This window comes from Cydia strobilella, chromosome 27, assembly GCF_947568885.1.
Source record: "Cydia strobilella chromosome 27, ilCydStro3.1, whole genome shotgun sequence".
Lineage (NCBI taxonomy): Eukaryota > Metazoa > Arthropoda > Insecta > Lepidoptera > Tortricidae > Cydia > Cydia strobilella.
Genome location: NC_086067.1, coordinates 3,828,877 through 3,855,937, shown reverse-complemented (window position 1 = coordinate 3,855,937; position 27,061 = coordinate 3,828,877). Strand labels below are relative to the sequence as shown.

The 27,061-nt window shown below is 36.1% G+C and overlaps 1 protein-coding gene across 1 annotated transcript in view; it reads left to right on the top strand.

Moving 5' to 3' along the window:
* The first annotated feature begins 1,187 nt into the window (after positions 1–1,187).
* Positions 1,188–27,061, top strand: part of LOC134753510 (scavenger receptor class B member 1-like) — a 54,934-nt gene continuing 29,060 nt past the window's right edge. Inside the window, exons 1-3 of the mRNA XM_063689405.1 lie at positions 1,188–1,462; positions 23,159–23,250; positions 24,258–24,421. Of these exons, the coding sequence (XP_063545475.1) occupies positions 1,213–1,462; positions 23,159–23,250; positions 24,258–24,421 (506 nt within the window). The 5' untranslated portion in view covers positions 1,188–1,212. The remainder of the gene's footprint in view (positions 1,463–23,158; positions 23,251–24,257; positions 24,422–27,061) is intronic.

The window sequence follows — 27,061 nt, the reverse complement described above, 5'->3', positions numbered from 1 at the left end:
AAGTTAGCGATAAATTATTTAAGAAACAGTTAAAGGAAATGTTATTAGAAAAATGTTACTATTCAATGGATGAATTTTTTAATGATGAAAGTCTGGATAATGCGAAATGATTAAATTGTTTATGAATTTTATGATAACTATTAATAATTTATTGTTAAATTTCATTCGAGTATGAGTATGACTATAATTTATGATTATTAATGATTAACGCATGAATTAGTTTTATCTTATTATTATTGTTTTTTTTTTTTTTGACAATTCAATTCTATTTTATTTAAAGTTTATATAAGAAATTAAAACTAGGTATAAGTTCAAAATAAGTAGTTTAAGATCCAATATTGTACACCCTAGCAGGGTATCATGTACCGACTTGACCAATATGTAAGACCAGTATGTACAAATGAACATGATTACAATGGAATAAATGATATGATATGATATGATTTGTAAATGTGATTTAATATGTGTTCAAAACGCGAAAGTTTTAAATGTTATAATCCGAAAAGTAATATTGAAATCTTCCGCAATAATAATACATTCGACGATAATTTTAGGAAGATATTTTGGAGATTTGTATATGATTAACAATTTTAGGTTCAGAACTTTTGACACTGAAAGATCGATATCGTACCGCCATAGAGTAACTTATACTAGAGCGGTACTGTCATAGTAAATTTTGTAACCCCAGTAAATTCACTGCCATCTGTCGACACACTTAAAAACTAAAAATGAAGATTTATAAAAATACGATAAAATGTATTTAAATATGGATAAATGATTTTTTTTTATTTGCATTAATTATTTTTATGATTTTGACCCATGTTCTTTCACTGATATGCGTTAAAATTGTTAAATACCAAACGAAACCGGCAACGCCATCTATACGACAGTAGGCCAAAGCTATTAGCGCCCTCTGATCTAGAATCAAATTTTCTTGATTTTCGAGGCACGTTTTTTCCTTAGACTGTATCCATCTATTACGGAGTTATATCTATCTTTGGTACCGCTGTGACTTCTTATAAGCATTGTTCGAATCGGGCCGACTATCACATCTCACATATCAGTCAACTGAACTCGTAGTTTGTCATTCGTCACGTCAATCCAGTTCAGTCTCATCCTAACACCGGGCGCGGACGGCCGCGTGCGCCTTTTTCATACCCACATGTCATTTCAGTTTATATTTTTTTATAAAAAAAAAGTTTTGTGCTAAAAATGGGTGAAAAATCATCACCAATTCTCGAACAGGAAGAATGCCCCGATCATCAGGCACTTGGAAAAATGTCGTCATCAGCTCCAATGTTGGAAGAAAAGGTCCCGAGGATCCTGATTCGGGAGGATACAGTCCTGTCAGGGTTGAAGGGGTGCGCCGGGTGCGGAGGGGCCCATTTCACTTGCTCTGGAGTCACGAAACAGTGGTCGGCGTTGTGCTGGGGTAGACGGAGCGAGAAGAAGTACTATTGTTGTAAGTACAGTGCTTTTTTTACACACTTTTATTTAGCTTCACTGCGTATACAGGATGTCCTTAGCCATTGGACAAAGCCGAAATATACATATGCATTAGGGTATTTAGAATCAGTATACCAAGTATCATAACAACCGGTGTAGCGGTTACGAAGAAATTAACAAATTACGATATTTTACTTCAGAACATGTATGTGTTAATAGCTATTGAGGTAATAAATAGACCTTCTTCGACCTTATTGATTATCTTTTTTATTTTGACATTAGTCATTATTGCCGCACATTTTCGAACAAGTTGTCAAAAACACTGCTACTGATTAATACAGTATGTTTCTTTTTGTTGTCGATCATAGGAATAAATTTTTGTTTGAATTTTTTTTTTTAATCTTTTGTTCTAATTAAAAAAAATAGTAACGTTAGAGCATTCCTGAGAAGTAACCCTATGTGGGATTTCAGGGTTTGTCCAATGGCTAAGGTCATCCTGTATACCTTTGTATATATGTATTGTGTTCTAAATCTTGTAACTAAAATTTGAACCACGTCCCGGTATCTGATTCAGTTGTAATTTGGAGTACTATCGTAATTCCGGTGACAATGCAATAATATGCTAACATGGAGGTGTTGATGATGCAGCCGATAGGTAGCCAAAGGAAATCCTCGATGGAAAAACACGAACACATCAATTTTAGGCTCATTAGAAAGGTCTCAAGAAGTATTCGATAGACATGCAAATGATAAGGAGTCAGCAATAAAAGTGTCACAAAAAAAATTGACAGTTACTTGTTACAAGCTTTTATTTAACTTGCAAAGTAGGTACCTATGTAATGTAACAATGTATTTTTGTAAGGGTCAAATCTTGCAAGTTATATTTGACCCACTTCCCGGTTTCCGATGAAGCTGAAAGTTTGCATACATATGTAAATTGGATGACAATGTAATATTATGGTACCAGCGAGCTGAGCTGATGGAGACAGGAGGTGGCCATAGGAACTCTGTAATAAAACAAGCAACCTAATTGTCCGTGGGTTTTAGGGTTCCGTACCCAATGGGTAAAAACGGGACCCTATTACTAAGACTCCTCCGCTGTCCGTCTGTCTCTGTCTGTCTGTCTGTCCGTGTGTCACCAGGCTGTATCTCATGAACCGCGATAGTTAGACAGTTGAAATTTTCACAGATGGTGTATTTCTGTTGCCGCTATAACAACAAATACTAAAACAGAATAAAATAAATATTTAAGTGGGGCTCCCATGTACTTTGCGTAATGGTACGGTACGGAACCCTTCGTGCGCGAGTCCCACTCTTCTTCTTTTCTAGGGGCTATGTAAGGCTCCAGAGCCTATGTATCACTGCGACCATCTCTGATCTATTGTGATCGCCACCTACTACAACTCTCGATCCAAACCTGCAACTTCAAACAGCTGCAGGATCTTTTTGGTTTCGAGAGACTAACTCCTCCGGGCGCAATATATGTCCACCCAGGATCAAGTCACGAGTGCGCATTAGGCAGGGGCACTCTGTGAGGATGTGTAGGGGCGTCTCCTCAGACGTCCACAGAGTCTGCACCGCCCCATGTCACGTTTCCCCATAGTGTGCATGTGCTTATTTAGGCCGCAGTGCCCGGTAAGCACCCTAACCAAGTTGCGCAGTTGGTTCCTAGGCAGCGCCCAGGCGCTCGAAGACGCCTTTTTGCTGAAGGCCTTGATAAGCGCTTCCCACTCCCAGTCCCACTCGCACTTGGCCGGTTTATATATTTCAACAGAAGAATACGTATGTGATATTCAATCTGATATATTAAATGGCGTGGTACTCAGTAAGCGATGCGGCGAGTGTCAAAAGTCAACTGATTGCAGAGATATTTAGTCCGCGGTCTTATTACGTAGGTATATGTGGCTTTTCATCACAGAAGGGTCCTTATGCTTCATGTGCAATTAAGTTCTTTCCATCTGAAATTCCAACAGAAATTCTGATAAAAATACCTTATTTTACATGAAGTATAAGGAATTTATAACATTTAAAACCTTCGCGCTTTCACGACCAGTGAAACCTGTGTCGAAACGTCGATAAATAAAGGTAACAAAATAAATTCGCGATAGACCCTATTATATATGTGATTTAATATATAAGGACCCTTCTCTCCTGGAAAGCCACATATATCTACATTACAAATACGATGTTCAGAAGAAATCTTTAATTAGCGGTGTATTTAGGTACTCCATTTTAGCTTATTATGCTGCAAATACAAAATCAAACACACTCAACTTGTTAGTAGAAATAGGCGCGAAATTCAAATTTTCTATGGGAGATCAACCCTTCGCGCCTACATTTTTTAAATTTGCCGCTTTTTCTTCTGACAAAGTAGCTGTGCCAGAGTATATAAGAATCCTAAAAAGGTCAAGCGTACATATATTCTAAGATAAGGAAGGTCTACTAAGATCATATATATTGGCTCAGCAGCACGGGATCTGGCAGACGCTCTCAGTACCATTATATATAAAAAAACACTATATACACCGTGTTTTTTTTTGATTTCCGTTAATTTTAAGGGGAGATTCTTCAGGTTGAATAAAGTTAATTTCTCTAAGAAACTAGTGTTTTAACTCTTACGGTTTTTGAGATATTCAATAAATAAATTTAATTGCTAAACCTGTGTAAACAATTCTTCATTGCCTCCAAATTTTATTTATTTTTTAAGTTTCGTCAGTAAAGAGTTTTCCATTGATAGCTATTCACTACAAGAAGGTTACTGAGGCGAGTTAGTTTGACCACAGTTTGACAGTTCCGACATTACCTACTTTTCTTTCATTATGTGTCACACTAACTTTTACGTAACTCTAAAGGACCTTTTACGATGCAATATTCATTTATTTTGTATGAAAAAGGAAAAAAAAAATTTTTTCGAATTTTACAAAAAGCGATATACCAGGTAGCTTCTATTAATGTACCAAGCAACGTGTCGAATTTAACGGAAATAAAAAAAAACTATATATACTATATAACCAGAAATCATCGATTTACTTTAAAAGACCCTGTATAATATTTCTGGTTTAGCCCATTGGTCAACTGGTAGAGAATAAGGCATTAATTCCGCTATTTTTGCTATCATATATTGTGCAATATAGATTAAATAAAATAAAGATTATCAAGCCTATGTAAACTTTATTATAATGTCATTCATGTTTACGGAGTCAACTTCTTTTTTTTTTTCATTGCCAATATCATTGACCCCAAAACGTGCTGGTATTAGGTAGTCTGACTCGCGTTCCAAGGGTTCCGTATATTACACAATTTAAACAAAGTATTTTGTATGTGAAACGTGAGTGAAATATCTTTAAAAAACCCGTAGGGGTCGGATCAAAAACTAAGTAATTAAGTCCGAGTCACGCTTGACTGCGATTTCTAATAGATTTTCCTGTAATCTATAGGTAAATATCTATTTTGTCTATTTTTTTCAAAATTTTAGACCTAGTAGTTTCGGAGATAAAGGGTGGGGGGAATGGTAATTTTTTGCCTATTTTCTTGAATAACTTCTAAATTGTTTATCGTAAAATTATAAAAAAAAATATGTTTGAGATTCTGACAATGAGCTCTTTCATTTGATATATAATACGATATAGTCTGAAAAACTTTATTTTTTAATTTTCTCATTTACCCCCCAAAAGTGGCCCCCATGTTTAAAATTCATTTGTTTGCGTTACATGTCCGTCTTTGGGTCACAAACATACATATGTATACGTAGTTTCGGAGAAAATAGGCTGTGACAGACGGACAGACAGACGTTTTTGCTTTTGAGGTACGGAACCCTAAAAATGCGGAAAACAACAATAATAACTAACCACAACAAAGTTGCAAAGGTGACCCTTAATGATTTTACATTATACTCATTTTTTTTCGGAACGAACGTAAACGATTTCGGAAATAATCAGTTTTTTTTGGGCATTAATAATTATAATATTTAAATGCAGCAATTATTATTAGCTGATATTTTAGTCGTATCACAAGTATCACTACCTCGTGCCAACTAGCTGGCATTTCACTAATTTTAAAATAAATGGTCAATATAATAATATTTATTTTATTTTGTTTATATATTTTATTACTCAAATAAGTAACAAAGCATTACAGTAAAACCAAGGCACAGTGAAACTACAAAACAAAATACAATGCAAAGAAACAATATTATACATAAAAAAACAAAATACATTGGATTTGGGCGACGACGTACATTGATTACGTAAGCACGCGTGCTGTTTTACAACATTGTAAAATTTGTAGGGTATTTATTCACAACTTGTAAGTTGTAGGAGACCAATTCGACTTAATAACAACTCCCGACATGGCCATTTTTATGAATGCTAGATATGGCATCGGTGAACTGTCAGACATTCCTAAAGGGTCAAAGCGTTTTTTTTAGCATTAGAAAAATGGTAAACAATCTTGACATGTAAAGCCAGACCACAAATATATGACCACTGTCAAGAGGGCGCTGTTATTCTCATGTATGGTGACAGTTCAGTATAGTATAAAAAAATTAGTTCCAGTGAAATTCCGCAACATGGCGCGTGATCATATATTCCTAGTCAGGTTTTATTTTTATTGAAACACGCTTAAAAAACATGCATGAATTTAAAAAAAAAATTGTAATCGTAGTTTGAACACCGGAACAAATAAAAATACATTTGTAAACCTTCACATTATTTTATTAAAAAATATATCTCGTGTTGAAAAATTTTGAGCGGTTGCTACTAATGACACTTATGTGTGCGCTTCTGTCGAACGCATGACGTCACGTGACGTTTCGCGCATTTCGCTCACTAGCTTTTCGCGGCCAAATTTTTGTACTTTTTATTTATTATTTTAAGCAATTAAATGATAATTTAATAACGGAAATGCATTTGTAACATGATATAACGGTAACAAACATCCGAATAAAAAATATTTCGTTCAAATATCAACTTCATGCATGAGATAAAACTATGAAAACGGATTATATCGCGTATATTGAATTTATAATACATCCCGACCCGTCACCCGTTGACCACGAACGCTGTAAAGGGTTCGAAACGTCGGGATGTATTATAAATTCAATATACGCGATATAATCCGTTTTCATAGTTTTCTTTCATGAGTAACTATCGCGGTAACCGCAGACAATTTCATGCATGAGGCTAATTTGCGTCTCAGTTAATACATGTGCCAGATTTTTTGCTATCCGTAGTGACCTTGAGTACAATTTTAGACCTAAATGAAAATGACATTGTTATGTTTTATTATCCTCAAGATATACCTATGTCATATTAGTCATATGTTATATCTTATTTATTTACAATAGGGTTCCCAAAAGAGTTGATAACATGCATGATTAAATATGCATACGACATGCATACTTAATTGTCAGAGCCCGTTAGCAATGTTGATATAATTATTGCATGTTGCATTGAAAATCAGGGTTGGCAAAAGTATATACCGAATTAAATCCATCAAATCAATTTAGGGCTCGGCGATCAGTCGAAACAAATTTGTTAACCCTGGCTGATACCATTTCAGACCATTTAGATAAGGGCATACAAGTAGACGTGCTGTATTTTGACTTTAAAAAGGCCTTCGACCGAGTAGATAACGACGTGTTACTGAGCAAGCTGTGCAAAATTGGATTCTCCCCCCAGCTTCTTCGTTTTTTCGCTAGCTATTTGCGTGACAGGCTACAGTACGTGCAGCACGGATGCTTTGTGTCCAAGACCTTTCAGACTCTGTCCGGTGTCAGCCAGGGTTCCATTCTAGGGCCATTGCTTTTTGGAATCATGATCGATGACTTACCATCTGTTCTTGGATCTGCCAGATGCTTACTGTATGCCGATGACCTCAAAATTATTTACGGTGTCCAAGACATATCAGACTGTTTATCTCTCCAGGAAGACGTAGACAGAGTTTACCGGTGGAGTATCAAAAATAGGCTGACTTTTAATACTACAAAGTGTGCAGTCATGACGTTTAGTAGAGCTCGCAATCCACTTCTCTACGAGTATACTCTGGATTCAGAGGCTATATCCCGTGTCAATTCCATTCGGGACCTTGGCGTTATCCTTGACTCCCGCCTCAACTTTCATGATCACATGTTGTCATTAGCGCGTGACTGCTATAAGAGGTTAGGGTTTGTAATCAGGAATTCTAGGGATTTTCATGACACAGGTACCATAAAGCTCCTTTACTGTGCCCTAGTGAGAAGCAAAGTGGAGTCCGCCTCCGTTGTTTGGAACCCTTATGAAGCATCTTATGTCTTACTTCTGGAGAGAGTGCAAAAAGTATTCTTACGGTTCCTCTATAAAAAAATGTATGGGTACTATCCGTTTTTATACCCAACCAAATTTTTGCTAGGCATACTGGGTTTCAACTCGCTGGAGGTAAGGCGTAACTTTGCACTTCTCACTACTGCTTGCTGTATCCTGCGCGGGGAGTCGGACTGTATCGAACTGGCGGAGCAATTGGTACGTCTGTACGTTCCCTCGCGGACCAGAATCGATTTCAGACCTCGTGACCGTTGTCTCCTGGCAGTCCCGGCTTTGCGTACTGTATCGCGTAGGAATTCCCCTCTGGTTCGTTCCTTGCTCCTTTTGAATGCGCTCCTTGCATCAGCCTCTCAGTGTGATTTGTTTGCAGGCAGACAGGTGGTTGTGCGTGATGAATGTTTGAGGTTCTGTGAGAAGATGGATGCACGTCCTTCAACTGTTTAAAATGTGTTAATTATTTATTTTTAAATGTTATTATTTTAATTTGTGATTATTTGTATATTGTTTCTTTTTCTTTTTGTATTTTCTGTGTAAGTTAGCAGTGGTTTGGTAATTTACTGTCATGCTGTTTAACTTGTTTGATAAAAAATAAAAATAAATAAATAAAAAAAATCATCATCCACATCTCATCCATCGTCCACTGCTGGACACAGGCCTCCCCAAAGAGTGCCACAATGACCGGTCTTGCGCCACCCGCATCCAGCGGACTCCCGCGACCTTGACCAGGTCATCAGTCCATCTTGTGGGGGGTCTACCCACGCTGCGCCTTTCGGTACGTGGTGGCTACTCGAGATTCGAGAACCTTTATGCTTGACTTGAGGATACAATATTATGCTTGAAACATAAAAAAAAATATTCAAAAATCCGCGGTCCCGAGGACGCAGTCGCACATCAATTCAATTCAATTCAATGTTTTATTGATAAAATATAGATTTTACACGTCAAATTTACAAAGGTACATATACAGTTTTATATTTAAAACATTAATACACATTTTGCTATCAATTAGGTATACATATTACAAAATTAGATATTTTTTATATAATATATTACATGTCCATGTATTATTTAATCATTGAATACTACTAAAAAACTCATCAATCGAGTACAAAGCGTCTATTTCAAGTTTCGCTTTTATTTGTCGTACAAATGAATTATAATAGCTTGAAGTCTGTTTAATTCGCTGCCCCAATATTACAGGGTTCTATGTGTTACATTTTCGAGTTAGTTGAAATTCGACTTAATGTCACTATGATAAAGTTCAAATTTCAGTTCGATAAAAGTAAAACATAGAACCCTGTTATATTGGGGCAGCGAATTGCCGGAGAGATTGTATTGTAAACCTTAGTACCAATGTAGCTAGGTTTTTTTTTAGCCTTAACGAGACGAGACATCCATCTCGCTCACGCTAATGAGGGAAGTACACGAAGCAACACGACGACAAGTAAACAACAACGATGTTTAATTCTTATACTTAGCAATTTTCAATTTCAGAATTTGTTATTGTCAGACGACAATTGGTAGTGAAACAGGGGCCAAGTGCCGTTCACCCTACCTACCAATTGAAATTTTATTTTAAATTGTTGATAGGTAGGTACAATAGTTAACACAATACTTTATCACGAATCTGACTTAATTAAGTGGGGGTTAATAATATTGGGGTCACTTAAAAAAAAGTAATTAAATATAAAGAAATGAAGAAGAAAGTATATAATATTATAAAGTATAATATAAATATAAAGTGGTACTTATTTAAGTACTTCATTGATGCATTAAAAAGTAAATAAATATAAAGAAATGAAGAAGAAAGTATATAATATTATATAGTATAATATAAATTGGTACTTATTTAAGTACTTCACTGATGCATTAAAAAAGTAAATAAATATAAAGAAATGAAGAAGAAAGTATATAATATTATATAGTATAATAAAAATATAAAGTGGTACTTATTTAAGTACTTCACTGATGCATTAAAAAAGTAAATAAATATAAAGAAATGAAGAAGAAAGTATATAATATTATATAGTATAATATAAATATAAAGTGGTACTTATTTAAGTACTTCACTGATGCATTGGCAGGCGTGGCTCACTCCGCGATTTCGTCGCGTGTCGCGTCGCTACAAGTAGATACATGCGGCCCACACACATAAAACCTCTTTAACCGTAATGACAGCATCTTGATTATGAAAAAAATAAACTGACAAACTTGAGTGAGATACGAGTTTTCAAAAGTAACCACATTCTGATGAGTGATGACAGTGATGAAGTGATGACACTCAATTTGACACAGAATAGCGGTAATTTAGTACTTATTCTAATTGTAGGGCGACCATGCATGTCGTAAATAAATTAATAAATTATTTTATCAACGCGTCTAAAAAAAAACGTTAATCTCAATAATACTGATACAAAACAGTTGCTTGTAATTTACGAAATGTGTTGATCCTGTTCACGTCTTCTGAATTACCCTGTAGAGTATATAGTCTGGCAATAAAAAGGAGTCGAAATTAAAAAGTGGCAACACTGTAGTATCGTCCCGTTTTTCTTAGATTGATTTAAATGGGACGACACTAGAGTGATGCCACTTTTTAATTTCTATTTTTTTTGCCAGACTGTGGTTGGCAACCCTAGCAGTACCGGCCCATAGTGTTCAGAAAAGAAGCTGATCCGACTTGTGAGTCAAACACCCTATTAAATATGCATACGACACATTTCTAAGAGACTGCACTAAACTTTTAATTGCCATGAGTCTGGATAATTGTTGACTGCTCTAACACTTAATTAAACACCTTATATAATTAAAATAATGTCTAAATTACCAGTTCACGTTTTCGTTTGCATATCGCAAGTCACACTACACTTCAACATAGTAACAGTGAATGATTAGTCGTACGGAGACCGACTATAATAATAATAATAATATTGTTTATTTCAAGTTTTAAACTCATACAGTAAAATAAAATAAGGTAACATAAAACTTAAAAATACAATACAATACAATGATGCGGAAGCATGAAAACGTGACTTAAAAAACCGGCCAAGTGCGAGTCGGACTCGCCCACCGAGGGTTCCGTACTTTTTAACCGACTTCAAGATTTCAAAAGGAGGAGGTTATCAATTCGGTTGTATATTTTTTTTTTTTTTAATGTTTGTTACTCCATAACTCCGTCATTTCTGGACGGATTTTGAAAATTCTTTTTTTGATTGTAAGTATATACATACAGATTGGTCCCGTTTTTGTCAAAACGCAGTTCTGATGATGGGATCCATGAGGAATCGAGGGAACTCCTCAAATGTGAAAGGCATACATATAGTGATTTTAGTATATTCATCAACAAATCAAGCACTTACATTTAAAAAAGTGACATTTGATGAAGTGGAACTGCTGATGATGATCAGAACGGAACTCTTTAATGACGCATAGTTCACGTTTGGCGATTTGTCCTCTTCGTTATGTTTGTTAAGCAAGTTAGGTTTTCAAGAAACATTTTTGTCAAGCTCGAGTTCTGATGATGGGATCCATGAGGAATCGAGGGAACTCTTCAAATGTGAAAGGCATACATATAGTGATTTTTGTATTTTTATCAACAAATCCAGCATTTCCATTTTAAAAAGTGACATTTGATGAAGTGGAACTGCTGATGATGATCAGAATGGAACTCTTTAATGACGCATAGTTTACGTTTGGCGATTTGTCCTCTTCTTTATGCTTGTTAAGCAACTTAAGTTTTTAAGACATATTTTTGTCAAGCTCGAGTTCTGATGATGAAACCCATGAGGAACCGAGGGAACTCCTCAAATGTGAAAGGCATACATATAGTGATTTTAGTATTTTCATCAACAAATCAAGCACTTACATTTAAAAAAAGTGACATTTGATGAAGTGGAACTGCTGATGATGATCAGAACTGAACTCTTTAATGACGCATAGTTCACGTTTGGCGATTTGTCCTCTTCGTTATGTTTGTTAAGCAAGTTAGGTTTTCAGAAACATTTTTGTCAAGCTCGAGTTCTGATGATGAAACCCATGAGGAACCGAGGGAACTCCTCAAATGTTAAAGGCATACATATTGTGATTTTTGTATTTTCATCAACAAATCCAGCATTTACATTTAAAAAAGTGACATTTGATGAAGTGGAACTGCTGATAATGATTAGAATGGAACTAGAGTTTTGAATGATTCACGGTTAGTTTCACTAGACTTATATTGACCGGGATATAGACCGTGATTACCTTTTGTATTATTTGTGAGCTGTGTGAGGTAATCACGGTCTATATCCCGGTCAATATAAGTCTACAGAATGGAACTCTTCAATGACGCATAGTTCACGTTTGGCGATTTGTTCTCTTCCTTATGGACCCAGACCCAAACTTGGACCCGGACTCGGACCCGGACCCGGACTCGGATCTGGACCCAGAGCCGGATCCGGAAATGCTACTAGAAACTTTTAACCCACTTGGGTTAGGTTAGGTTAGAACTGTGACCCTTACAGAAACGAAATGCTATCAGAAAAGTAGGTTAGGTTAGGTTAGAACTGCGACCCTTACAAAAACGAAATGCTACTAGAAAAGTTGGTGGTTAAACCTCCTTTTCTACATTATTAGGCAATATTATAATAATTAGGCAATTAGGCAAAAGATGGATTAGGTTAATTAGGCAAAAGATGCTGTCTTTTTCATTTCATTGTCTGGAATCTAAGAGTGCACCATCAACAATAAGTAAACTTTCAGCGGCATCCCCCATTGAAGTCGGTTTTTTTTTCTTAAAAATTATTAGTATTTGTTCAGTACACTTTTTCGCTAGGATCAATACTTCAAAATATATTAAAGTGGGAAAGTTACTTATAATGTATTTTTTTTTTGTTTTTCGTAAATAACACTAAAACGGTGGTCCATAGCATAGCAAAAAATAATCTCGTACGTAAATAAAAATAATCTGTATAAAATTTCCTACAAAATAAATATATATACAGGGTGTCCCAAAAATAGCACTTCAAACTGACACTGACCCCGTGACCCCCCTCCCCCTACACGTTAGCTTCACCCCCACCCTCCTACCACTTTTAGTATCTTGTTTAATACACCATTCTCTACAACTATGTCAAAATTGGCTTATACACGAATTATTTCCCCCGATTGGCAATGTATGTATGTATGTATGTAAACACTTTATTGTACATAAGACAGATTACAAACACAATAAAAGAACATAAATATATACAATGTACAAAGGCGGACTTATCCCTATAAGGGATCTCTTCCAGTCAACCTTTGAGCTATTGAGAATGAAACAATAAACAGATCAAGATAGACAAACGAACACTATGAACAGAAAGTAAATTATGGTTCAATTATTACAAACGTAAATAATTAAAACCTGTAATCTAGAATATAAAATAAACATATATATACAATACATATCCATATAAACACAAATATATACCCATAAATACATATATATACATATATATATATATTATCACAACTAAATAAATAATCTTAGTACTCAACTAAGTACAACACAAGTCATCAGAAAGCCACAACTTATGTAATTTTCCCTTGAGTGATGCTACCGACTGGGACTGTCTAAGGGATAATGGCAACTTGTCATTTGTAATGTAATGTTTGGTCTTCGTTTGGTGGCCTAAGTTCTATTGGGGTATTTGAATATATATTTTTTATATTATAGGACATTTTTACACAGATTGACTAAGTGCCACGGTAAGCCCAAGGAGGCTTGTGTTATGGGTACTGGGTACTCAGACAACGATATATATAATATATTAAATACTTAAGAGCCAACAGGAGTGGTCATTTCTCCATACAAACGTACTCGACTGTTTCCTCCGTGGTTTTTGAAGCTAGAGGAATGATTTTTTCAACACAGATTAATATTGTCAATATCTGTGTCGGTGTGTTTTGCTTTTTTTGATATTTTTGTTTTTTAAGGCGCTAGAGCCCTTCAAACATGGCCAAAAATGGCCTCACTGACTATGCCGCAATGAGAGGCGTGGTATTAAAAACTGATATCAATTAGCCAAAAAATCAAAACAGTCCGACACAGACAATTTCATAATCATTTAGATTTCCAAATTTGGTTACGATTGGTTAAGTTTTGGAGGAGGAAACAGTCGAGTACAAAACCTCGATTTTTGAGATTTTTACGCAGGATTTTTCGCCTAAGCTGCAGTTGTCCTTATCGTACTAATTTTAGGGGCGGGGTCAAGTTTCTAAATACGTACACAGACAGAAAAGTGATGGGCAATAGTCGACATTGAATGTCGATAAACTAGTGATGTGATAAGATCGATAAACCATAACAAAGTCGCGATTTGCCTCTTAGTAGGCGAAGTAAGTAAAGTGAGTATGCACTTTGGCCTCAGGGGATATCGTTTAATACTATTTATTATTCCTTGGTTCATACAAAGCTGAGCTGACGCACTAGCTACGAGATTAAGTCCTGGCTACCCCCCAAAAAGGAAGGGGAAAAGTCGGCTTCTGCCGTCCAGTTTGCCTCTATTTCTACCTATCTGTTGCTATGAGATCAAATTTGGTGTAAATTTTGTGTAAATTAGGGACGAATAATTTATTTTAGAAATAATAGTTTCACATTTTCATACACAAATCTGAATTTATGAACGAAACATTAAAATAAAATAAATATTTAAAGGTCGCTCCCAAACAACAATAGTGATTTTTTTTGCCGTTTTTTGCGTAATGGTACGAAACCCGTCGTGCGCGAGTCCGACTCACACTTGGCCGTTTTTTGTTAATAGCTTTTGAACTTTTTTTATGTGGGAATAAACGCTTCGAATACATTTTTCTAGACATTATTCCGAATCCAATGAGGTATCATACGTATTTTTAGGAATTAGTATCTCTATTAGTGGCAGCCGTACAAGCCCAATTTCAATGAAAAACCGCAAATCGATGTACAGGTTAGCCGTTTGGCACACGCATACTAAGAGGTCAAAACCAAATTTTTGACCCGCAGTTCCTAAAAAAAAACCCTTTTTTTTTTGTAAATTAAAACAAATAGAATTTTCAAAACATACCAAGTTTGGAGTCAAGTTAAAGGGTTAAAGAGGTATTTCCCGTTGGATATATGGATATTACGTATCATTGTATGATTAATATGTACCGTATCTGCAGTACAGTTCCATAAGTCTCGTAAAATAATTATTTAGAAGTTATTCAAGAAAATAGGCAAAAAATTACCATTGTGTCACTTTGTATTAAAAAAAAAACTAAATAAAATTATTTTTAAGATTGCTTTTTTGGGGATCGATATGAGGATATCACGTATCATTTGTGTCACGTTTTGTTTGTACAAAAAAAATCAGCCATATCGTAACTGGAGGAGCCCAAACTTGGTATGTTTTGATAATTATTTTTGTTTCAATTTAAGAAAAACCGGCCAAGTGCGAGTCGGACTGGCGTTCCAAGGGTTCTGTACATTACAAAATTTAAACAATGTATTTTTTATGTGAAACGTGAGTAAAATGTCTAAAAAACCCGTAGGGGTCGGATCAAAAACTAAGTAATTAAGTCCGACTCACGCTTGACTGCAATTTCCAATAGGTTTTCCTGTAATCTTTTGGTAAAGATCTATTTTGTGTATTTTTAAAAAAATTTAGACCCAATAGTTTCGGAGATAAAGGGGGGAATGGTAATTTTTTGCCTATTTTCTTGAAAGACTTCTAAATTGTTTATCCTAAATTATAAAAAAAATGTATTAGAGATTCTCACAATGAGCTCTTAATTTGATATATAACACGATATAGTTTGAAATACTTTATTTTTAATTTTCTCATTTACCCCCCAAAAGTGGCCCCCATGTTTAAAATTCATTTGTTTACGTTACATGTCCGTCTTTGCGTCACAAACTTACATATGTATACCAAATTTCAACTTGATTGGTCCAGTAGTTTCGGAGAAAATAGGCTGTGACAGACGGACACACAGTCAGACAGACGCACGATCCTATAAGGGTTCCGTTTTTCCTTTTGAGGTACGGAACCCTAAAACTGGCTAAAATGTAATGATGTGGTATATTTTCAGAATCGCTTCAAAAAGCCCTTTCGTATGATAGATAAGAGAAGAATACGATAGGTGTAAAAAAAATATATATGAAAAAAGGTTTCAGCACTCCCTCCTAAGGGAATTTTTTTAGGAACTGCGGGTCAAAAATTTTGTTTTGACCTCTAGTATACGTGTACCAAACGGGTAACCTGTACATCGATTTGCGGTTTTTTTATGCGAACAGCTTACACTATATTTTTCACCACCTTGAACGTTTTGTAGACTAGACTATTGTCCCAAATTGGGGTTTCATATTTATTCCGACCAGAATTAGCTCTTCAAACATTTTTATCAAAATCTGACTCATAAATAAAAAACGGACAATTAATAAAACTGTATAATTACATCAAAGTAAGAAATATCACATGTCACATGTTTCTTTGTTATGATATTTTATCTAACCTGAGGCTATTTTTTTCTATCCCACGTAGCCGGAGAGCGCCAAATTTGTTTTTAATCACACTTGCTCGAAAAGATCTTATTCTATGCAGGTGTACTGAAGGGAAAAGGCCTATATTGTTCCCGCGGGAGTTATAGCTTTCTTTTTTAATTAGGTATGTCACTAATTTATACGAACCAAGTAAGTTATAAGTAAAATACTTTGTTTAAAGTCAAGGTATAAGGGAGTTTTACTTTTAAAATACTCACGACTATAATTTAATATTTTTGTTTATATTTAAAAATATTTAATTGGATTAATTTAACAGCCGTTATCTTGTATGTTTTTATACAACAATGTTTTCTTGTATGTCCATGTTATGTTATGTTTTTTTACTCCTCTGTACCTCGAATACCTAATTAGATTGCAGGTTGTAGAAGGATATTGAATTCAGTTACTTAAAATCAAGGAGTTAATCACAATAACAGGGAATAAGCAAACGCTTAGTGGTGGTAGCGAGCGAACGAGTTATAATCGAAGAATAAAGTAAGGAAAGAACTGGGTGGTGTGTGGCGTGGTATGTGGTATGCATAGCTATAGCGTAGCGGGCCGGCCAGCGGAGGCCGGCGAGGAGCGCAAAATGCGTGCGCGTCTGTGTGCGGGCACCACACACACTGGGATAGTCCCTCGCTACGCGGTACCGCCCCCGTCAGAGCGACGGCGATATTCAACTTGAAATCTCAAAATTAAACCCGGGCTCACCTCCTGTTGGCTCTTAAATACATAGAAAACACCCATTACTGAGGAACAAATATCTGTGCTGATCACACAAATAAATGCCCTTACCGGGATCCGAACCCAGGACCATCGGCTTCACAGGCAAGGTCACTACCCACTAGGCCCGACCGGTCGTCATCGTCGGTATAAAAACCGAGCATAACAAGTACTCGGTGCTGCTTACCGCCTGAAATATAGCATAGATAATTATAAGATATCCGTATAATTACATCTTCACAGGCATCTATGCTAATAAGGTACCATCCACAATCATCACAATCTTTCACTTACAATTGAACCCTAACACTTTGAAATAAAGTTCAAATTCATTGTGTGCTGGGAGATATATTCCTTCTGCCTTATAAAGGCTTAATTGACAACTTGTAAACCTTATGTCAAACGAATAAGGTCTACAGATGATCACTTATTGATGAAGTATGTTACACTATTGCAGTTAGTGTACGGCTGGACTTCCTGATGTCTGTGGGTAATTATAGATCGCCATTGTAGAGTTGCTAGCCAAGTTTTTGGTTTTTTTATACTACGTCGGTGGCAAACAAGCATACGGCCCGCATGATGTTAAGCAGTCTCCGTAGCCTATGTACGCCTGCAACACCAGAGGAGTTACATGCGCGTTGCCGACCCTAACACTCCGCACCCTCGTTGAGCTCTGGCAACCTTACTCACCGGCAGGAACACAACACTATGAGTAGGGTCTAGTGTTATTTGGCTGCGGTTTTCTGTAAGGTGGAGGTACTTCCCCAGTTGGGCTCTGCACTAGATCTGGAATGACATCCGCTGTGCTGTGCTCTACCACTCAAAGCGAGATGTCATTCACAGTGCCCATACCTCTCTTTTGGACGTAGTTTAAGGACATACCAGGGTCCCAATTCTTTTTAATCTTTTAAATTTTAATTTTAAACGCAGATTTTAATACAAAAAAATGTGAACAGTATTACAAAAACAAATTGTGCGCATAAACGTATTTATTTTAAACACATAATACGGTAAATAGAAAAGGATTCAGATAAATAGGAAGAACAGATAAAAATTCAATCTGATTTTTTTAAGATAGGATAAGAGGCAAATGAGCAGACGATCGACTGATGGTAAACAAATACCGATGCCAGTGAACACCTGTAATACCAGAGGAGTGCAAGTGCGTGCTGGCGTTTAAGAAAGGAGTACGTTCTTTTCTTGAATCGACAGTTCATTCCACAGTTTATGGGTTCCACAGTTTTATAGTATAATTCTTCTCAAATGATTTTTACGTCTAAGGCACTAATAAAATACTCCAGTGTCGAAGAGTATCTTAACCATAATTACCATAAATCTGCTTGGCCTAAATTGAATCAAAACAAGAACGACTGCATGAAGCTTAATAATTAATTATTTTTATAAAAATTAGACCTTTAAATAACTGTTTAATGTACCTACCTAAAACTTCTTCTTATGTCTGTTTTGGAAATTATTGTAAATTTATTATATACCTATTATTATTAGAATTTGATTATTGTACTTATAATTTTGTTTTTGACAATGCAAAATGCTGATTCAGCCAACAAGTAGGTAAGTATAATTTGTATGTAACTACCATTAGGTAATCGCACTTTATGCGCATGCATGCTTTATTTCTAGTTTAGTATTAATTTCGTTTAAGATAAAATGTAGATTTTTGACGATGCAAAAGCGATTCAACAGATCCTACTTGAATAAATTGATTTTTATCTTTATCTTTATCTAATCTGTTAAACAAAAGCCTTTGTTTCTTTTCTGCGAGCGATCGGCCATTGTGTGCAATTGTCTCTGAGCGCGTGCCACGGCGCGTGCCATTGTGTCTAACAATGGCACATAATGGCCGACCGCTGGCAGAAAAGAAACAATGGCTTTTGTTTAACAGATTAGGGTCTTAGACGTAAACATCATTTGAGTAATGCAGACTTTAATTGGTTTATAAACAAAATTTGAAATTATAGTTTGTATAATTTATTGTAGCACTAAAGCTCGTCGACGCAACCGGTGACCAGAGAGCTGGCGGCTTTCTCTCGCAGCGCATAAGTATTGCCATTCAGCGAGGGAGTGCTGCCAGCATCTTTGGCACAATGCCGCGGGGGCCTTATTTAGATGTTTTTTAATTAAGAGTAGTTTTGTTTTTTAATTTTTATTATTTATAATTTGTTATTCTTAGTTAGTTTTAGTTTTACTTTTAATTGTATAATAATATGTTGTACAAGTTGTAAAAGAAAAAAATAAATAAATATTTAAACTGATTAGGAAAGTAAATTAAACGAATAAAAACGATTACACTTGTAGCACTTGTATTGTTTATACTTAAGTATAAATATACTCATAATTATGTAGGTGGGTGCTTATGAAATTGTTTTTTTTTCTTTTCTGTTTACACGATTGTAGCAGCTATCTCAATAATTATATAATTATTAATAATATCTCGTTGATAACCGTAATTTACTTACTGTGATTAAAAGATAGGTAACAACTTTAACACCTTCTAGTGATATCTTATTTTTTCTTAAATGACTTTATCTCAGACCTGTTGTTTTGGGTTATTCTTTAAACTTTGATATAAATAATAGTTTACAAGGGGGCAAAGTCACGGGCAAAGTAGTTGCTATATTTACACCCGAGCAAGCGAAAGATTCCATTGTTGAACCACAAGCCTAGCGAGTTGTTCGAAAAGCGGAATCTTGAGCATTGCGAGGGTTTTAAGGCACGAAGTTTAAGTAAACATTGCTACCGAATGTTGTTATTTTTAGTGCTTTTGCTAGTTACAATGGCCACCAGTGTCATTTATCTGATTAGGTTAAAATTATGTACAGTCCGACAAGAAATTGTAGAAATTAAAACGTCTCGTTTTCTTAGATTGATTTGGAAGGGAAAACGGACAACAGTAGTAATTTCTTGTCGGACTATACCTATTAGAGATGCAACGGATAGTTGTTTGGCCGGATACCGGATACCGGATGTTCTGCCTGACCATCGGCCGAATATTCGTTATCCGGCCACCCATTATATACTCAGTACGCCCAAGGTTATAAATATTACCATGCCCCAAGGTACTGTTATCCGAAGTCATTTTTGTAGGGTATTCAGGGATATTTACTTATTTACATACTTAATATTTGCTTTGCTGTGTCATGGTTATTAACACAACAAGGCTATATACATACAAAATGCTACAAATATATCTTATATATCGAACACATCCATACGTATACCTATAAGGAGCTTCTTAGGACGCCTGACTTAAGCATTTTGCCTCTTGTTGCTAATATAAATTATTGCTTCTGTTTCTAGTTTAGTACATATTTGTAATTTTCTAAATCACCCCAAGAATAAGAATGTCCAAGAATACCTTTATCTTGGCCAAATAGTCTCTTTCCAGGCGCGACAGGACAAAGAAGTCCAAAGACGCACCGAAAACGCCTGGAAGAACTATTGGTCAATGAAACACCTGATGAAGGGAGACCTACCTCTGTCACTCAAGCGTAGGCTTATGGACATGTGCGTACTTCCAGTTCTCACCTACGGTGCTCAGACCTGGTCCTTGACGGAAGCTCAGAAGTCCAAACTCGGGGTTTGCGAGAGAGCTATGGAGCGCAGCATATTAGGTGTAAAATTAAGAGATCGAGTCCGAAACACCACGCTGCGCTCTAAGACTCAAATAATAGACGTAGCTCGGAAAGCGGCCAAGTTGAAATGGGACTGGGCTGGTCATGTCTGCCGAATGCCGGATGACTTGTGGTCCAAGTTAACCACGGAGTGGGAGCCCCACGAGTCTAACCGGGGATCCGGCAGACCTCGTCGGCGATGGCGGGATAACTTGGACTCCTTCTTGACAGGCTGGCCGGATATAGCATTAAACAGAGACGAGTGGAAAAAGAGGGGGGAGGCCTTTGCCCAGCAGTGGGACACAGTGGGCTCTGAATAATAAATCACCCCGCATTTGAAGTTATGCATAGGTACAAGATATATATTTTTTTGATTTTTTTTTTCATTGTGGAACGACGATTGTGTATTAAAATAAAATAAAAATTCAAAATTGTTTATTTCAGACATAGTATGTCCATAAAAATGTTAGTTGTAGTACAACCTAAAAGGCTATATTAGTGTTACATGTTAATTATAAATAATGATAAAAGCAAAAAACCGGGACCGGGCCGAGCCGTCCGACATGTCATTTTCTTTCTACGCGGTGCTTTCCGCATAGAAAACGAAGCGTCGGGCGTCGGCAGCTCCGGCCCGAGCGTGAGTCATCCTCTACTGTGAGGATAATTTTTAGATGATATTTTATTTATTTATTAAACAACATTTAATAAATAAAACTTTTACATTTGTAAAGGCTATAGGCAAATCTCGCCTTGATTGCACGTTCCTAGAACTGCACAGATAATTTCCATAACAACGTCTGTTATCAAGTGAAGTAAACTCGCCCAAAATTTAAAATCAGAGTCACAACAACCATCGTACGATCTCTTATCTGTGTCAGTGGTCAAACTGTCAAGTTCGTAAACAAGTGATATTGAAATATAGTTATTTGTGCAACAAGAGAGGAAAGTTGCATGGTTGTTCTTGCGAGTGTTGATATTGAGTCCCGAGAAAGCGAAAGAACTTATAATTGAATCACGAGCGAAGCGAGTAATTCTTAGTTAGAATCTTGAGAGTAGCGAGGGACTCAAAACACGAGATGTAAAATAACTTTGCTCTCGTGTGACACATTTAATTTTTCACCTCAATAGTGAGAACATATTAAAGGTTAAAATGTATTTCGAATTACACAGAGAAACAAACAAAACAAAAAAAATGACGAATTTGTAATAGAAGTATGAAGTGGCAGATGACCTTCACTAAATTAAAAAGCTACTTTGTTTCACTCCCTGGAGTGACGAAAGTAGGCTTGTTCGAGCTCCTGAGGTGAAAAATTGTTTGTAAATAGGTTGTACATATACCTACATATGGGCCGTTTGGTTTTACTTTGTTATAAATCGATTTTTTTCATCAGTTTTTGTTAAAATTTTAAATTTGAAGAGCTCTTATTTTGGGTGAAATAAAAACGAAATCTTAATTTGGGACAAAATTCCAAATTCCATTCCATTAATTTTTGTAACCCGGAGGAAGATTTTTAGGACATACGGTGACGCACTTATTTATTTTGCATGGAATAGGTAAAAAATACAAAATTTTATCGAAATCTGAGGAAAAAAACCCTGCCAAAAGCATGTCGGGCCATTCTTAGTGTAGGGTTCCGTAGTTACCCTACTGTCATAATAGGCTGCCTTGAACGGGAGCTATTACCTTTAGCATAGAGTAACTTATACTAGAGCGGTACTGTAATAGTAAATTTTGTAACCCCAGTAAATTCACTGCCATCTGTCGACACACTTTAAAACTAAAATTGAAGATTTGTAAAAATACGATAAAATGTATTTAAATATAGATAAATGATTTTTTTTATTTGCATTAATTATTTTGATGATTTTGACCCATGTTCTTTCACTGATATGCGTTAAAATTGTTAAATAACAAACGAAATCGTCAACGCCATCTATACGACTGTAGGCCAAAACTAGTAGCGCCCTCTGAGCGAGAATCAAATTTTCTTGATTTTCGAGGCACGTTTTTTTCCTTAGACTGTATCCATCTATTACGGAGTTATATCTATCTTTGCCTATAGTAAGTATCGTGTACATTACAAACAAAGGGGAGTAGTAAACTTGGCAGCTTATACATACGTCTTTTTACGTAGATGGGAAGGCTTTTTGCGATTACTTTAAAAAAAAGCCGGCCAAGTCCGAGTCGGACTCGCGCACGAAGGGTTCCGTACCATTACGGAAAAAAACAGCAAAAAAATCACGTTTTTTGTATGGGAGCCCCATTTAAATATTTATATTATTCTGTTTTTAGTATTTGTTGTTATAGCGGCAACAGAAATACATCATCTGTGAAAATTTCAACTGTCTAGCTATCACGGTTCATGAGATGCAGCCTGGTGACAGACGGACAGACGGACAGCGGAGTCTTAGTAATAAGGTCCCGTTTTTACCCTTTGGGTACGGAACCCTAAAAACGGCTTAACCGATCATGTTATCATAGTAAACAATTTCTACTCGCGCTTATTAATTTTTTAACTTTGTTTGTTTGTTTGTTTCAGTGCTAGTGAGCCTGTCTGCTACGTTCGTACTGAGCCTCATCGGAACAGTGTTCTTCTGTTTCACTAATACCCTCAACAATGCAATATTATCTGTAAGTATAAAAAACTGCCAAGTGCGAGTCGGACTCGCGCACGAAGGGCTCCGCACCATTACGCAAAAAACGGCAAAAAATCATGTTTGTTGTATGGGAGCCCCACAAATATTTATTTTATTCTGGTTTTAGTATTTGTTGTTATATCGGCAACAGAAATCTGTGAAAATTTCAAATGTCTAGCTATCACGGTTCATGAGATACAGCCTGGTGACAGACAGACGGACAGACGGACAGCGGAGTCTTAGTAATAGGGTCCCGTTTTTACCCTTTGGGTACGGAACCCTAATTATACGTTGAAAATTATCGGTTAGCCAACATGAAGGTCTTGTAGATCAAACTCCTCGTTACGGAGCGAAACATGTCCAGCTATTTTTTACTTGAAAACGTGAGCGACCCGTTTACATACATATACTCGTTGTTCTATACTTTTAGTCCTTCTTCCTATTTTACTTCCATTTGGTAGAAGTCATAAATTTCATGAACTCAAACTTTAAAATATTAAGTTCTAATAACAAAACTTCCGTAAGACACAAACATATTAAATATATTCATAACGGGTCACTCACGTATTTTAAGTCGAAAAACGCTCGACATGTGACCGAGGAGTGTCATCAGGAGCTTGTTGACGGTGACGGACACAACGGTAATAAGTTCTAGTGACAGAAGACCTTTGTCCTCGTAACTCCTGGGCCTCCTGGCGTACATGTACAAGTACAAATTAAAGTGTATTTGAACTCTTAATACACAATTACACTGTTGCCACTATAACAACAAATACTAAAGACTGAATAAAATAAATATTTAAGTGGGGCTCCCATACAACAAACGTGATTATTTGCCGTTTTTTGCGTAATGGTACGGAACCCTTCGTGCGCAAGTCCGACTCGCACTTGGCCGGTTTTTTAAAATCGTATGGCGCATTTACATAAACATCTACAACAATATGTAGATAAAGCAAATAACTAATAGATTAATTATATCAACAACATTATTTCTATTCACAGAACATGGTAATAAGAAACAACTCAATGGCGTTCTCCCTCTGGCGGGCTCCCACCGTGCAGCCTCTGATGAAGGTCCACCTCTTTAATTATACCAACTGGCAGCGGGTCCGAGACGGCTATGACAGGAAGCTGCATGTTGAGGACGTCGGGCCATTTGTTTATTCGTGAGTTCTGAATCAATTGTATAAAATTATAAAGCAATAGTAACGGACCTAATATAGTACCCTGAGATACCCCTCATTTTTAATTAAGCTTTGTTCGACGGCATTTCTTCAACTCATTACTACACCGACTGGGAGCGGGCCAGAGACTGCTAAGACAGGAAGCTGCATGTAAAAGACGTTAGACCATTTGTTTATTCGTGAATTCTAAATCAATTGTATAAAATTATAAAGAAATAGTAACGGACCTAATGTAGGACCCTGAGGTACCCCTCATTTTTAATTAAGCTTTGTTCAACGGCATCTCTTCAACTACATTACTACACCGACTGGAAGCGGGTCAGAGACGGCTAAGACAGGAAGCTGCATGTAAAAGACGTTAGACCATTTGTTTATTCATGAGTTCTGAATCAATTGTATAAAATTATAAAGCCATTGTAAAGGACCGAATATAGTACCCTGAGATATGCCTCATTTTTAATTAAGCTTTGTTCGACGGCATTTCTTCAAGTACATTACTATACCAACTGGGAGCGGGCCAGAGACGGCTAAGACAGGAAGCTGCATGTAAAAGATTTTTAGACCATTTGTTTATTCGTGAATTCTGAATCAATTGTATAAAACTATAAAGCAATAGTAACGGAACTAATAAAGGACTCTGAGGTACTCCTCATTTTTAATTAAGCTTTGTTCGACGGCATCTCTTCAACTACATTACTACACCAACTGGGAGCGGCTCAGAGACGGCTAAGCTGGAAGCTGCATGTAAAAGACGTTAGACCATTTGTATAAAATTATAAAGCAATAGTAACGGACCTAATATAGGACCCTGAGGTACTCCAAATTTTAATAAGCCTCTGTTCGACAGTGTTTTATTTAGGACAGCTGTTTGTATACTATCACTAAAATATGAAGACATAGGTTTAAGACAGATTTGAGCGTGTCAACTTTAATAATGAGGTTTCAATTATTTACTTTACGCAATCGAATGCTTTTGGAAGATGGTTTAAGACAGATTTGAGCGTGTCAACTTTAATAATGAGGTTTCAATGATTTACTTTACGCAATCGAATGCTTTTGGAAGATGGTTTAAGACAGATTTGAGCGTGTCAACTTTAATAATGAGGTTTCAATGATTTACTTTACGCAATCGAATGCTTTTGGAAGATGGTTTAAGACAGATTTGAGCGTGTCAACTTTAATAATGAGGTTTCAATGATTTACTTTACGCAATCGAATGCTTTTGGAAGATGGTTTAAGACAGATTTGAGCGTGTCAACTTTAATAATGAGGTTTCAATGATTTACTTTACGCAATCGAATGCTTTTGGAAGATGGTTTAAGACAGATTTGAGCGTGTCAACTTTAATAATGAGGTTTCAATGATTTACTTTACGCAATCGAATGCTTTTGGAAGATGGTTTAAGACAGATTTGAGCATGTCAACTTTAATAATGAGGTTTCAATGATTTACTTTACGCAATCGAATGCTTTTGGAAGATGGTTTAAGACCGATTTGAGCGTGTCAACTTTAATAATGAGGTTTCAATGATTTACTTTACGCAATCGAATGCTTTTGGAAGATGGTTTAAGACAGATTTGAGCGTGTCAACTTTAATAATGAGGTTTCAATGATTTACTTTACGCAATCGAATGCTTTTGGAAGATGGTTTAAGACAGATTTGAGCGTGTCAACTTTAATAATGAGGTTTCAATGATTTACTTTACGCAATCGAATGCTTTTGGAAGATCACAAAATAATCCAATAGTGACAATTATTTGTAATTACTTCTCTCTTTCCCTTAGTCAATCAGCATTAAGTATATTAATTTTCATTTCATCTTATTCTGTAGGTTTTTGGCCAAGTGTCTTAAAAAGGTTAGAGATAGATACATCCTATGGGTAGATAGATAAAGCAGATAATAATGGACTTATGTTCGAAATAAATGATTCTTGATTGATTTGATTTGAAAGCTAGTACCTACGGCTCCATAGCCTAATAAAATCGCTAAATCGTTTCAGATCCGGGCCGAGCCATCCGAACCTTCAGTTTTCTAGTGGTTTAGACTATGTCAAAATTGAGGACGTTATAGCACCTACCTTAGTGTTCTTAACTTGGGTAAAAAATACCAAACCTAAATCTGTGTCTAGATTATACATTTTATTCTCGTCCACGCTTCTATTCTAGCGCATTTGCTTTTAAGTCTTCGAAAACAAAGCATAGACAATTTAAAAAAAACGAAAGTCCCAGGCGTCTTTGAGTTACAATATTAAGTACTTGTTAGTTTGACACGTGAGGTTAAATAAAAAAATTGGTTTAACCCCTACCCTGCGTATCAGTTAGGTAAACTGATAGGTACTTTGTTGCAACTTGCTTAATGCCTACCTATACTTAAGTAGGCAGGTTACATTTATCGCATCACCATAAACATATTATAATTGTTTTAATTAACATAATGTTAATTTAGATTTTTGGTCACCTTCAGGCATATGTGTGATATGATTAATTTTTAGGGTTCCGTACCCAAAGGACCTTAAAACGGGACCCTATTACTCCGCTGTCCTTCTGTCCGTCTGCCGTCTGCCCGTCTGTCTGTCAACAGGCTGTATCTCATGAACCGTGATAGCTAGACAGTTAAAATTT